Source organism: Schistocerca americana, chromosome X (genome assembly GCF_021461395.2).
Source record: "Schistocerca americana isolate TAMUIC-IGC-003095 chromosome X, iqSchAmer2.1, whole genome shotgun sequence".
Taxonomy (NCBI): Eukaryota; Metazoa; Arthropoda; class Insecta; order Orthoptera; family Acrididae; genus Schistocerca; species Schistocerca americana.
Genome location: NC_060130.1, coordinates 219,913,707 through 219,929,354, shown reverse-complemented (window position 1 = coordinate 219,929,354; position 15,648 = coordinate 219,913,707). Strand labels below are relative to the sequence as shown.

Here is a 15,648-nt window from a genome sequence, read left to right as displayed (position 1 = left end):
GAAAGCATACAACTGCTACCTATGGCAATATTTCTACATGATAGATGCAGATATATGTCATACACTGTTTTTGTCCTTGATTTCTCCTCTCTGTTGTGCAGTTTGCCCATTACAGGAACCTTCTTTGTTGTCTTTTGACAGTTTATGCTCGTTTGTGTCTTCCTATTATCACCACCGCACTCAGGTTTTGGCCACTCTACCAATGCAAGAAACAGATCTATAAGTCTTATCATGCCTGTAATAGGCCCTCCAATTATAAAACCCTTCACTCAATGAGGTGTTGTCCATTGTCCAGTTTTATGAGGTCTCACATGCCACTGGTTGGCAGATGGAAGCATGGCGCAATTTCACTGCAGTGCAGGGTGGCACAGCTGTGTCCACTGTGTCTGAGGAGGACAATATAGTGGTGGTGCAAGCCAGCAGATCCAGCAGCTTCCATGCAACATGTAAAGAGCATTCCAAGTGCCACTCCCTGTCGCTGTTGTGTGCATCATGATAGATCAGTGTCCCCCTAGCATTTGGGCCATCTGTCGTAAGTGCCAGAATAAAGGCCACATTGTGGTAGTTTGCCAATCAATGGCACAGAATGCAGAACCAGAGGGCATGGATATGGATATCTGGAAGTGTTATCATCAGGACTGGTTCCTGATCAGATATCCAACAAGTTCTTTTTTTTAAGGTCTTGGTTCTTTCATGACAGCTGCACCTGCAGGTGGGCACCAGCATGGCAGTTTCCCTGTTTAATGCTCAAACATATTCAGACCTTGGTTCTCCACTGCTGTCACCACTAAACAGGTGGTTATGGGGATATGGTAGACAGCAAATCCCCTTGCTTTGCTTGGTCAATTTACAGCTGATGGTACCTATAGGTCAGTAACTTGGCCTATTACTTTTATTGTTGTTCACAATGCTAGTTGAGCAAACCTTTCCATGTTTGATGCCTTTCAGGCCTTCGGCTTTTCAGTCATGGACTCCATACAGGTGGTATCTGCCAATATCCCTATCAATCACTGGAATTTCTGTGCACTGAATTTCAGGATATTTTAGTGGAAGGCCTAGGGCGCACAACAGATTTTAAAGTCCACATAACCTTGAGGCAGTCGGCTTTTCCTAGATTTTTTCATGCTCAGCTCAGCAGATTACAGTAGCCCTCTGCACCCAAGACAAGGCAGAGTTAGATTATGGTTCCCATTTCCTGTAGCAAGTGGGCCTCTCCCCTTGTTATTGTGATGAAACTGCAGCTTTGTGGTAATTTTAAGATCACCATGGTTGATACATACCCATTTCCGTGTGCAGAAGAGCAGGGGTCAATTCTTCTCCAAGCTTGATATTTCTGAAGCATATGGCAGACTGTCCAACCCCTGGCATGCCTGGCTGCAGGCATCACTGACCTGCCGCATCACTCGTTGTTGCATAAATTGCAGGCTTTCATAGGAAAAATTGCTTATTACCATCAGTTCGTTCTCACAGCATCCACCATTGTGGACCCTCTCCACCTTCTGTTCCATGAGCGTACTTCGTTTGTGTGGTCTCCAGTTTGTGACCACACCATTTCCATGCTGAAAGCCTGCCTCAGGTCAGATTTGTGTCTGAATACATTTGATCCTAGTAAACCATTGGTATTTGCTATGGGCACCTCGCAGTATGGCCTGGGGGCTGTCTTTGCCCATTGTAATGCAGGTACTCAGAGCAGCCAGTGGCATTTGGATCCAAAGCTCTCAATCTGGTACAGGACCATTACTCTCAGGTCAAGAAGGAAGCTTTGGTTATTGTGTATGCAGTCACATATTCTTATATTGCACTAAATTCCGACTCATTATGGACCATAAGCCATTAGTTTCATTATTCAGTCTGTCTGGTTGGGTCCCTGATAAGGCGGCCCACAAGTTGCAGTGGTGGGCATTGTTCCTCTCCAAATACCACTATGACATCCATTTTTTCCCCATCAGGGCACTAGTCAGTAGGTGGCCCTCAAGGCACTGTTTTCCCCATGGCCTCATGTGTTTCCACTTAGACGTTGTCTCCTGCCATGTGGTAGATGGCTTTCCAGTCACTAGTACCTGGGTCACCAGGACCACAGAGTCTGATCCTGTCCTCAAGCAGCTTGTCCACCTCATCCTGTAGGGTTGGTCATCTCATCCCCTGGGTTGTGCTTCTAATCTGCTTTGTAACTATTTTGTCTTGGACCATTGTCTCTTGGTCTTGGACAGGTTCCTCCTCCACTCCACAGATGATGCAACCCCCAAGGTTGTCATTCCCAGGAGTTTGTAGTGGGAGATCTTACAGCTGTTGCATAAGGGTCACTGAGGTGTTCCCCACACCAAAGCCTTGGCTGGCAGATATGTGTAATGGCCTGGCATTGAATAGGAGCTGGAGAATTTGTTGGCTGCCTGTCCCCAGTGCACTAGTCAGCAGGCAACTCTCAAGGCACCATTTTCCCCATGGTCTCCAGTGACCCAGCCCTGGAAACGCCTCCATATGCATTTTGCAGGTCTGTTTATGTCTGTGTTTTGGCTGATTGTCATTGACGCATTTTTGCATTTTCCATACATGGTCTGGTGCTCCTCAGCCACAGCCAAGCTTACTAATCTGGCTCTTTCAAAAACTTTTTCTGTGGAAGGTCTCCTAGTTACTCTTGTTTCTGACAATGGACCTCAGTTTCTGCTCCTGGCATTTTGTAATTTCTGTGTGTGGTCAGGCATTTTCCATGTTCACTCAATCTAAGAAGAAGACTGAGCACATGGTTCACAACAGATGAAGAAATATCTGCAGATTTTCCCACCAATGAGGTATTACTGTTTTTTCTGATGACCTACTGGACAACTACTATTGATTCCTGTAGCCCTGCTGAGCTCTTCCACAGCCACCAACCATGAATGCTGCTCCACCTCTTCCATCCAGGTTCTCACCTGCCATCACGTTCCACTGAACTGCACTTACCAACAGGGATCACAATTTTGGTTGGTGCCCCTGCTAGCTACTGGCAACCATCATGTGACAGAACAGCCACTGTGTCCACACTCTGTGAATGGGTACCCTGAGGCCTGGAGCCATCAAAATCAGCTCTGAGTCTGGGTGAGCATCCACCCACCCATCCAGGCCATGCCAGTGCCTTCACTGATGTCCCAGTCACTAGGTGCCTCCTATACACTGGAATTCCTGCCTCAGTTTCCACCCTTATCAATGCTGCCCGATGAACCTTCAACATCACAGATTCCAGCTGCTGCTCTGGAACCAGTGTACATACCCCTTGCTGGTTCAATATCTCCTGCATGGCCTCAACCTATGGCAGAGTCACTTCCACCTTCCACAATGCTGCTGGACTTCACCATAGATCCCAGCTCATATTTTCCATTGCTGGTCCTGTCATCTCATGCACCCACAGGGGAAGTGTTGGGGCACACTTCTTGCTGTTCACATTTGCCCATATTCCAAAGGCTCCACCAACCAGGAGTTGCTCTTCCTTCATGCCTTCAAGGCCTCCATGGTCATGGGCGCCATTTCCCCATTGTGGCCATTCACTCCTGGCCCAGGCAATCAGTGATGCTCTGCCTCCAAAGGGGAAGGGCTGTAGTGACCCACCTAAATTTCCACAGCTGCGATCTGGGCATGCAGCTGTGTGGTGAAATACAGAAGTCCTAAGATGCCAACACCAGCAGAGGCCCCCTGCTCTCAGATACACACACAGCCTCTTCATACTGTACTGGTTGGTCGATGGCATATAGAGTCAGGCCTGGCCATCCTCAAGCACAGTCTGATATTTACTTCAGTCAATCTGACGAGGCCTAGTAAAGCAGTCACATTGTGGCAAGTGTTTTTACTGTACTAAATACTTTAAGTAATAAAGTATTGTGTCCATTATTAAGTTTCTTGTTGTCAGAAAAGTCACAAAAATTTAACAAGGCAAAGGTAAAAACATAAATATCAAATGGAGACTGGTTGTTGCAATTCATACGTGTGTGTAACTTCATGAGTATTAACAAAGAACATTGGTTCCAACACAAAATATAACTGCACATTATGACTTGTAGTGAGTATCATATATTAATATTTGCACATACTTATTTGCATAAGTGTAACTGGATGAGTACTTTTACACAGAGATGTTCACATGCTAACTCTTGGGCACTCACCTCTACATAGAGATGTCACTGGACTGATCTGTGTGTTAGGTAACTGTAAAATTAACAAAATCAGATGAAATTTTTATTAACAGCATATATACCTTCTAGTTCATGGAAATTTCTCTGGTTCATAATTTTTATAATTTGCTTAATTTCTTAATTAACACATTATTATGATAACTAAATATATTTCCCAGCTCAGAAAAATTAGGGCAACAAAATCATGACACCAGTTCTTCAGATTAAACATTCTTAAAGGTAAAAATAACTCAAGTCTTTTCTGGTGGATGGAAACTTTAATTACAAATAATTTTTCTGTTCTTCTCAGAAAAAGTAAACTGTTTTCTTTAAATAGTGAAATTAGAGCTTTCAAATGAGCTGTGTCTTATTGGAAATAAACAATCATTAGCTCATGAGTGCATGGTTTCTGAACATCATAAATTACAGATTTCTCCAAAAAGAAGTTTTTTATGGTTAACCAAATCAGCAAAGTTCAAATGATTTAGGGAACAAATAATTTTAATGAAACATCACTTAGATAAGAATTTTGATATCTTAAGTAAATGCGGTATATCTACACCTCTACAAGAGGAAAAAAATTGGGTATCTAATGAGTGAAATTATAGTAAATGGAGTTATTACACTTTTCTACATCTACATTATTCAGTTGTGTACATCTCTGTGTAAAATTACTCATCCAATTACATTGACTTTAAGAGATGGTTCAAACATTGATGCAAGTGTACTAATCAAGCATCCAAATTCAACCTTAGTAGACACAGCTAGATGATAACTGGGTATGTCTACAATAGCTCCACAGCAAACAATTTAACTATTAATTCACAAAGACATATTATAGAATTTCATACAAGCAAAAGTGATCTACAGGTATCACTAGTAGATGGTAATGTTTAAAAATTAAATGAAACACTGAGAGTAGGTCCTCCTTCTTGACAGTATCTAAAGAAGATGATGCATGAATGAATGATTTACATTTTTCTTATCTCTTTCCTTGTGTAGTGTACAGATCAGTACTGACTGCCATTTAGATGCTATCTTACCAGACCTCCAAACACCTTAAAGAGTTAACTGTCATGCGTATATGACCTTTGTTCACAATATTTAGATTTTCTGTAACTATCAGGCCTTCTAATTCTGCTTTATTACTTTTTAGGCTGCTAATAATCTGTTAATTATTTTGATGTATGTGAATTTATAGTTTCTGAGATGGTTGGCTTAAGGGTGCATCATAGTTAAGCAATCTATCAAAACACTAAGCCAACTTGGTACAGTTCTTTTTACTATCTAGACCTAGGTTCTCATTTTCCTCTGTAAAATACGTGCTGTGGACCTGACACCCTTCCAGGTTGGTCTTGAAAGTCTGGTAAAAAATCTCACACACAGTTCTATGGAAGTCACCATCAGTCTGTTTCATATGCTGTTTCACATACAATCATTCAATTTGCTGAAATGCATTGGCGGTATCCTTTATAGTTTTATGAAACGTGCCAAAGTATCCCTGTTTCATCATAAAGTTCCACTTTTCCCAGGCATTTATTCTGCAAGTGAATCCTTGTTTACATTCATCACTTCACCATCAGTGTTTACATTTTGCAGTGTGTAAGATTCTAGTACTAGCTACTTCTGGATTGTCAGACGTAACATCAGTATATTTCTTGGCTACAAGTAGCACTTGCTATTGATATAATTTCAAAATATCATCATTTATTTTCAATTTTGACATTTCACACCTTCAGAAATTGTTGTTGCTTACCTGAGCCATCTTGAGAAGGATGAAATTCACCTTAATTTTAGAGAGGTAGTAGTCAGAGTTAAACACCTCTTAGCACTTTTCCTTTCATTACATATTATTGATCTTCAGAAGACTATTAGACAGTTAATCATTTTCTTTCCATGTGAACTGAAATCTCACCCTCTCAGATGGAGGGGAGAATGGGACCTCAGCCCACGTCACCACTATACTCACCAACAAATCATCCAGGGTAGTGACATTCATCAGCAGTCCTTGGTTCCCAGTCATCTGAATCTACATCTTCATCTACATACATACTCCATGAGCCACCATGTAGAGCATGGTGGAGGGTGCCACATACCACTACTAATCACTTCCTCTCCTGTTCCACTTGCAAACAAACTGATGGAAAAACATTTGTCTATAGGCCTGCTATAAGCCCTCATTTCTCTCATATTATCTTCATGGTCCTCACGTGAAATGTACAGTGGCAGGAGTAGAATCATTCTGCGGTCAGCCTCTAATGGTGCTTCTCTAAATTTCCTGAGCAGTGCCTCATGAAAAGAACATCATCTTCTCACCAAAGATTCCAATTTGTATTCACAAAGCATGATTAAACCTACTGATGAGAAATCTGTCACCCTACTTCTGAATTGCTTTGATGTCTTTCTCTAATCTTACCTTGTGAGGATTCCAAATATTGAAGTAGTACTCCAGAATTGGTCACATTAGTGTTCTATATGCAGTCTTCTTAATAGATGAGCTACTCTTCCCCAAAATCCTCCCAATAAAATAAGTCCAACCTTTCACCCTCCCAACTACCAACTATATTTGCTTGTTTCATTTCATATCACTTTGCAACTTCAGGCCTAGATATGTAATTGGTGTGACTTTGTCAAGTAACATGCTACTAATGCTGTACTTGAACATCACAGGGTTGTTTTTCCTGCTAATCCTCAATAACTTACATTTTCCTATATCTAGAGCAAGCTGCAGCTCATCACACCAGCTAGAAATTCTCCCTAAGTAATCCTGTATCCTCCTACAGTCACTCAGTGATGACATCTTCCCACACACCGCAATGCCATCAGCAAACAGCCCTAAATTGCTGCTCACCCTGTCCATCAGATCATTTACATGTATAGAGAATTAGAGCAGTCCTATCACACGTACCTGGCGCATTCCTAACGATACCCTTGCTTCTGACGAACACTTGCCACTGAGGACAAGGTATTTGGTTCTGTTACTTAAGAAGTCTTCATGTTACTCACATATCTGGGAAACTAATGCATGTGCTTGGACCACCATCAACAGTTTGCAGTGGGGCATCATGTCAAACATTTTCTGGAAATCTAGGAATTAATGATCTACCTGTTGCCCTTCATTCATGACTTACAAAATACCATGCAAGAAAAGGACAAGCTGAGTTTTGTACGAGTGATGCTTTCTATATATGTGCTGACTTGTGGAGAGAAGCTTTTCTGTCTGAAGGAAATTTATTACATTTGAACTCAGATTGAGTTCAAACATTTTGAAGCAGACCAATGTTAAGGATATTGTTCTGTAATTATCTGGGTCCATTTTTTTATCTTTCTTATATACAAAAGTCACCTGCATTTTTTTCTGGCCACCTGGGGCTTTGTGCTAGGCAAGAGATTCACAATAAATGCAAGCTAAGTGAGGGGCCCGTTATTCAGAGTACTCTCTGTAAATCAAGTTGGGATTCCATCTGGATATGGTGACTTTCTTGTTTTCAACTCTTTCACTTGCTTCTCTGTGTCAGCTGTGCCTATTTGTATGTTCTCCATGAGGGAGCCTTTTTGCCAGTCAAATGACAGTATGTGTGCACTCATACAATCCTCCTGTGTGAATGATTTCTTAAACGTGAAATTTAAAACTTCAGCTTCCCTTTCACTGTCTTCTATTACCAGTCCAGTGGGTTAACAACAGACTGGATAGAGGCCTTTGACCTGCTTAGTGATCTTACATATGACCAGAATTTTCTTGGGTTCTCGGCAAGATCTTTCTCTAAAGTATGAGGAGGGTAGAAGTTGTGGTATGCTTCGCACATTGATCTTCTTACAGACACATGAATTCCTACCAACTTTAGCCTGCTGATGATTGTGTGTTCTTTTATGAACTGAGAGTGGAACAATCTCTGCTTCCTCAGTATTTTCTGAATTTTATTATTAAAGCACAGCAGATCTTTTCCATCCTTAATCTACTTATTTTGCACATATGTCTCCAGAGTGCAATTTTCAGTCAATTTAAACTTTGCCCACAATTCTTTTATGTCCATCATATTGGAACTACACTGGTGTCCAAAATTAAGGCAACAAATTGCTATTTTCCCACCCTGTGCGTAATTCACAATATAATAATATCAACTGTTGACAGATCTCCATATGATTGTGTTCCACATGGGAGATGGCATTTTGGTGAATGGACAACCATGCTAATGATGACATGAGGACAACTATCAAATGGGGTAGTGTTTGCCGGGTAGTTCCACATCTATAATTGTTGTGCACACAGTCACAGATGGGGCAGCACGGCACAGAGAAGATGGCTACCAGACTCTCTGTGGTGGAGAGCCATAGGAAGATTGGAACCAGGACAGTTGCAAACTGATGTTGCCCCATGGCTTAATGTGAATCACTCTGTTGTTTCTTGGATGTGATGACAGTTTATAGAGATTGAAATCATATCCTGAAGACCAGGGCACACTGACCACATGTGACATTCAAAATAGAGGACAGTTATTTGGCTTTAAGAGCATGACAATACCACTTTAGTACTGTACAGCAACTGGTATGTGACCTCACAGCACCCACTGGACATATTGTGTCGAGACAAATGGTGTGCAGAAGGCTTTGCACAGTGGCCTCTATTGCCAGAGACCTCCTCTATGTGTACCTCTGATGCATCTTCACAGAAGGGAACATCTAGAATGGAATCATCAGCATGCCACCTGGGAGATCAAACAGTAGGCCAATGTTCTTTTCACATATGAGTCCCAATTTGGTATGGAGAGTGATTCTTGATGAGTTTGCATCTGTAGGGAATGTGGAATGTGATTTTTGGACCCAAACATTGTGGAAAGAGACCAATATCGAGGAGGATCCCTAATTGTGTGGGCAAGGATTATGTTGAACACCTCTTCATGAAACTGTACAGATGAATCGGCAAGGTATAACTGCTGTTAAATATTGTGGTGAGATCTTGGGACCTCATGTGACATGTTGTGGGCCCAGATTTTATATTGATGGACATTAATGCTCAACCTCATAGAGCACAGATGGTTGAATGTTTTCTTGGAAATGGAAGATACTGCACCCATGGCGTGGCCTGCTCACTCTTCTGATTTGAATCCCCTAGAATGTGCCTGGATGCAATAGGGAGACAGGTTGTATCACGTTAGCATCCACCAACCACTCTCCAAGATTTGTGAACAGCTCTGCAGGAAGAATGGGTGTTATTGCCTCAAGCTGAAATTGATGAAATCATTCGCATCATGCCCCATCATTGTCAGGCCTGTTTTGCTACCAGATGAGGTCACACTCCACACTGAGCACATTAACCAGTTGTTGGAATGCGTGTGCAAATCCATTAAGTTGGAAGAAAATGAAGAACATTTTTGTCTACTGTTATACATGTTGCAGTTGTTTATGTTCTGTGTTCTTTACCTTGTTCAACCTTGCAAAATTTCCATTTGTTGTTATAATTTTGGACACCAGTGTAAATGACATCCATTCCTTGTCTAAGTGAGATGCTAACAACTGCTTATTTGCCTTTTCTAGCACGAATACTCTTCTAGCCTTTTTGATGGATTTATTAACTCTAGTAATTGTTGTTGCTATAATGAAGTCATGATCACTATTTCCTGTCTCTGTACTGACTGTCTGTAGCTACAAGGTCTAAAATATCTCCATTGTATGTGAACTGTCTAACTTATTGTTCAACACAGTTTTTGGAAAACATTTTTAAAAGTACTTCAGAAGACTGCCTGTCCACACCACTTGCAACGAATGCATAGATGACCCAGCCTATACTTGGTAGGTTACAGTTGCCTCCAGGTAATATTGCATGGTCTAGATATTTTAGTCCTATTTAGTGTAGATTTTTGTTGAGTGATTCTACAACTGTTATGGTTGAAATAGGTGGCTGGCAAAAACATCTGATAATTAACTTGAATTCACCTAGACCTGCTACTTGTGTCCAGATATCTTCACTGTCAGACTCAATTTCAACCTTGATAGAAACAATATTTTTATGGACAGCAATGAACACTCCCCCTCTTATGGTTTTCTTTTCAATATACACTTCATGCCTCATTAAATATTTCAGGTTTCAATCAGCTTTTGGTTCAGAGAATCATTTGAGCATGACAACTTTCAGGAGGCAGTAAGTTCAGGAACTTTGACATGAATACTTTGACAATTTACTGTTAAAACTTTGACAGTCAGTGTGTATTTACTTTTTATGTGATCTGCTTTCTCTCTCTGCATATCAGCTGGCACCTAGCCTTTAAAAAACCAAGCGCATTCCATAAGTACTCTACTACCTGAGGAGCTGCTTCCTTTGTGTAGTGCACCCCTGATTTACCATCAAGCTTCATTTAGTAAGTGACCAATAATATATTTTTCTGGAAAACTGTAAGTCATTTCCAATAGTTCATAATACTTAAAATGGCAATTTGAGCTATTTGCTGTTAAATAATGATAAGCTGTTCAGGTGCTTTCTTTGTAAATAAAAAACAACGAATATTCTTTAGCATCTTACTTATTATTAGGTCATTAAAACTGAAAAAAATATTGGACTAGACTAGGATATGCATAAAAATCAGCTGTGCTCTTTCCAAAGGAATCATCTGTGCATTCATCTCAAGCACTTTAGTGAAATCAGGAGGAATCTAAATATAGATGGTGAGACAGAGATTTGAAACCCATTCCTCCTCAAATCAAATGCATTTTGCATTTCACTGCATCACCTAACTTGATTATTTTCTTTGAATTTATCTGGTAAGACTGAGCTTAGCTATTGTAGAATGGTCATCTGGGAGATGGCCAGGAAAAAAAGATCTAAGAGTAATAAATATTTATTTGAATATTTACAGGGGTCCACTGGCTACGTCTCAGCTTAGTAACCACCATTATTATGGAATTTATTGTACTGGTACACAAACATCATATATCATAAGATTCTACTACCAACAATTGAAGGAATGAAGTTACTCCTGCGTGTAGTGCAGGACTGTTGTGGAAACATTTTCCTGCTAGAAATATGATTTAGGAAACAGAATGGGAAAAAACAACTTTATGAAAAGTTGTGGCTATAAAATGGATGATCAAAGATCTCCCATTCAGATTGATGCCATGTGAGGTGATCAAAAGGGGGTCATGCATTGCTCCGTGAAACCATAATGCAGCCAGTTAGCACCCCATGTCTACTATGCACAGTTCTCACTGAGGCAATACAACATGCATTATCATACACAATGCAACACATGGTATTACACCAAAGCTACCAGCACCTGTGGAGTGTGTAGAAATGTAGTTGAAGTAACATAACTGGTTCACACTGGGATGGCAGTGATACAACACTGATACGATTCTCTGTTGTATTGTCCAATACAACATGGAGTGTTGGGTGCTCCATGCAACTATACTGTGTGGTACACTGGGGGAAAAATTTCAAGTCATCTGATGTGCCTCCAAAAAATTGTTTTATGTGGATGAAGCAATGCTACTTTTGCCTCTGTAGTTGGTTTCTGAGTAAGATACTTTGTAATTAAGTAAAACACAATGCATATTTTCAAAATTTTGCAGACAAAATATAGTCACTGGCTGGTTTACATTTGGAGACTTTTATATATCCTGCATGCCAAATACAGCTGACGTATCAAAATTGTTTTTAAGGAATACCTATTTCCAGTTTCGAGTAAATATGTGACATGTTTCAAAGTTGTCTGCAATGATGCTGGCAGTGAAGTACCACGAACAAGGCTATTGCTGCCTTCTTTGTCTTGTTGCTTGTTGTCCTGTGGGGACATGAGTGTCATAAGGATAACTGTCACAGTGCATGACCTTGTTACAACGTGACATATCACATACTGTATCAAGAAGTGCGCCTTATTCACAGTTTTAGCATTGTCTCACCAAACTGATCAGCAATTACATCTCCCTCTTGCAGTAAAAATTCAATCAGGAGGACACCATATTGATCTGAGAAGAGGATGAACCTTCCTTGCAACAGAGACTGTCTACTTGAATTTTGTCATCACAAATGAACAATTTTTTTTGGCAATGTGTGGATTTTTGTATTTTTTTTGTTGTGGCATGTGACACCCATTTTTCATCATAGGTGACATTAGAAACAAGAAACTCCTCTCCTTTCACTATACACCACTGGAGGAATGTCACTGCTATGGCTAGACATTTACTTTGTGTTCACCTGTCAGCCAGCTTGGAAATGATCTTGAACACATCTTATGAAAACCAAGCCATAAGGTGAAAATTTTATGCAGCATTGAGCAAGGAATCCTATACTAAAGAATCTGAGAATTACAAAGTGTCACACCCAATCCATAGGTTTTCTTTCGAGCAGTTTCAGGAACAAGAGCAGTTGACCAGTACAATTCTTACTGTGCTTTTGCACATTGCTAGAGCCTTCCATGCTGCCTGCACCATCATGCAACCATATCAATGCTCATAATGTTGGACTGACACGTGTGATAGAACTGATTGTGGATATCTGTTGAAATTTGTTTCTAAATGTGCAGCGATCTGATAATTGCATAAAGCTTGCAATTGGTATGAGACAACATTAATGTTCCTTTCTTCTAACACTGTGAAATTATGACTGCTGTCACAACACTAAAACTTAACTATGTTATTACCTGAAATCTACTCTCTACTGCAATCTCTAGATACATTCTGCTCTTACTTTCAGATGACACTCATATTAACACACTTGCCTAACCAACAAACATTACAACTTTTTAGACATTTGTTGAGGGGAAGGAGTTAACTATGGTAATTATTATGAAACAGGACTTACAATCAGGTGCATTTTCATTCATATCTATGGCTTTTGGGGAGTACTGGATACCGTAAGACTCTCCAATGATATTTTTGACATTCACTTTATTGTTACTAATATCATTTCCATTCTTTTTTTTATAAGTCCGATGAACTGAAAGCCACATAAGAGTGCTAAGTAAATATAATGAGGAAAGAACAAACAGCCTGTACTTAAATATACAAACTTTATTTACTAGTTCAGTACTTTCATAATACTTATACAATTAATGCAACTTTGACTCAAAGAATACTTAATGATTTCAAACTTTGTTGCAGGTAAATAATACACAGACCAATGACTTTGACTGCTGTTTAACTGTACCTCTTATAGCATCAGCAGGAGAAAAACTTGAACTAACAGTTGCTAGAGCTGTCAGCAATCCACAAACAGAGAACAAGGTAAGTGTCTGGAACACCATAGATCAAATAGTTAAGAATAAAAGAGTCTTAAGCCAATTTTGTGCTTTCCACTAATTTTTTGTTCTAGCTTCAAGTAAGTTGAATGCATGTCACAGAAAGACCCAGTCAGTTTTTAATAACTATTTTAATGACTATAAAATTTTGTAAACCCTCATCAACAGTTTTGTAAAGGCCTCATCACTACTGCTGTGGAGGCTGAGTTTGTGAGATCATGAAATGGCTTCTGCTGCAGTACACCACTAAGACAATTTCTCCCTCCCACTATTACACAGCTATGCCCCAGGGCCAGGTAACATGATAGGAGAACAAAGGTTCTATAACACTCCAACAAATTAGTAATCAAGTCACACAAATGAGGTAAAAGGTTTACTTATCTTTGTGTCTTGACAAATAAGAAGTCTGCAACACTACTTGTAATATAACACATAAAAGGCCCTAAATGGCTAAGTGCAAATAATCATAGGGAAACTGTACAGTTAATAGCAAATGCAATGTACAGCAATTGTCTGTTCAGTTCTAAGAGTTCACCAAGCGATGTTCCCTGTCTAAGTCAGTCCTGGATGATGATCTATTACCAAGTGGGCGAGAGCTGCTCTTATATCTTCTGAGTACATTTCTGTCTGCTGTTGACGGGTCATTGGCAGATTGTACTCAGCTGGCAACTGGCCAAGGCGAGTTCGATATCTTCACCCTCAGTGCCACCCATGGTGCAGGTGGAACTCGCACAAGTGGCAAATCTCTCTGGCACTGGCACCAGCTCGTATCTTTGTACATTGGTGCTTTTGCCCTGGTTGTGTTGTGTTTGGATGACACAGCATAAAACATGTTCTTAACAGATCTTATGTCTGGTTGTTTTCAAAATATTAGTTCATTTTGCTTTAATGTTTGTTTCAGTTACTTCAAGGAGGCAATTTTTTACGTTGTTCTTACACTGGATGTAATTTGCTCTTACAGGTGCTGCAGTGGGCACAACAAGATGCTGAAGCAATGAAATCCCTTGAGACAATAACCAAAACACTTTGAAGCAGTGCAAAACCATTAAGAACAGTGATTATGAGAAATTTTGTGAATGAACACCAATGATAGAAAACTAAGAAGAGTTATAAGACATTTTCACCACTATCTATCGTACATGCAGCAGTTATGATAAACTAAAACAGTGAATTAAAGTAATGTGTCAATTGGCTTTACAACAAATGCCATTAATAACTTTCTACATGTTATTCATTCTTGTTGATATAGGAAATGGTTAAAGGACAGGAACCTAATGCAATGTTGATAAACTAAATGGATGAGTCAAAGCTGGCTTCACAGAAGATGAACACATACTAGTAAGATGTGGATGTTTTAGTTACCAGACTTTCTGTTGTCTCTTATATTAGTTGATGCAGATAGTTTTGGTTCTTGCCTAGGAACATCCATGACTCTAATCAGCTGAACTGAAGGACAGTCAGTTGAATGTTAATCACAAGCTAAGATTGCAAAATCCACAAACAGTTCCTCCGGACAGTGTATTCTTGACAAAAACATCTATTGCTCTCATGACAACATTCCACACCAATATAGGCAATAGTAATACATACTCTCTATACAGCTGGCATTGTAAGAAGATAATAAAAAATTTTACATAATCTTTAGTTTCATTAAATACTTTTCAGTTTGAAATTCAACAATGAATATTACTATAAGTTGTTCATTGTTTCACATGTGCTAAATTTTTGTTACCTCTGGATATCTTACTGACAGCTCCATTGTTTTAAATGCAGTTTTTTTCTTGGATTTGTCAGAGTCACAAAAATATGATAACAATATTTCATGGAAATTAACCCATCATTGATTTAAATTCTGTTTTAGAGGCCACAAAACTGAAAGGTAAAAGATTTTGTAAACTGCTGTTGCTCTCCACAAATATAAACACAGTAAAATGTGCACACATTTCTGTTGTGATGTAGGGCTGACTCCAATTTTTAAGTAAATGGACACAGTTGATCCTCTGACCAAAATGGCATAAATGATAAACTTGATGAGATGATTGAACTGTATGTACCAATAAGTAGGGTACTATTCAGAACTGCATTTGATATTAATATATGTTCTTATCAAACAAATTTCTTAATTTCCCATTTATACACTTTAATTAGTTGCTAGAAGCTTTTTTGCATCATCAGAATTGTATAATTAAACAACTGTATAATGCAAGTTCTTCACATCTAATTAATTTGATATTTAGTAACAGCTCCAGTCTTCTTTTAGTGGAACATACATGCGA

The 15,648-nt window shown here is 39.5% G+C and overlaps 1 protein-coding gene across 1 annotated transcript in view; it reads left to right on the top strand.

The window, feature by feature from the left end:
* The window catches only part of LOC124556461 (glutamate receptor-interacting protein 1), a 615,250-nt gene extending 600,240 nt beyond the window's left edge, over positions 1 to 15,010 (top strand). Inside the window, exons 18-19 of the mRNA XM_047130411.1 lie at positions 13,236 to 13,358; positions 14,334 to 15,010. Coding sequence (XP_046986367.1) covers positions 13,236 to 13,358; positions 14,334 to 14,402 — 192 coding nt within the window. The 3' untranslated portion in view covers positions 14,403 to 15,010. The remainder of the gene's footprint in view (positions 1 to 13,235; positions 13,359 to 14,333) is intronic.
* Positions 15,011 to 15,648: the final 638 nt, after the last annotated feature.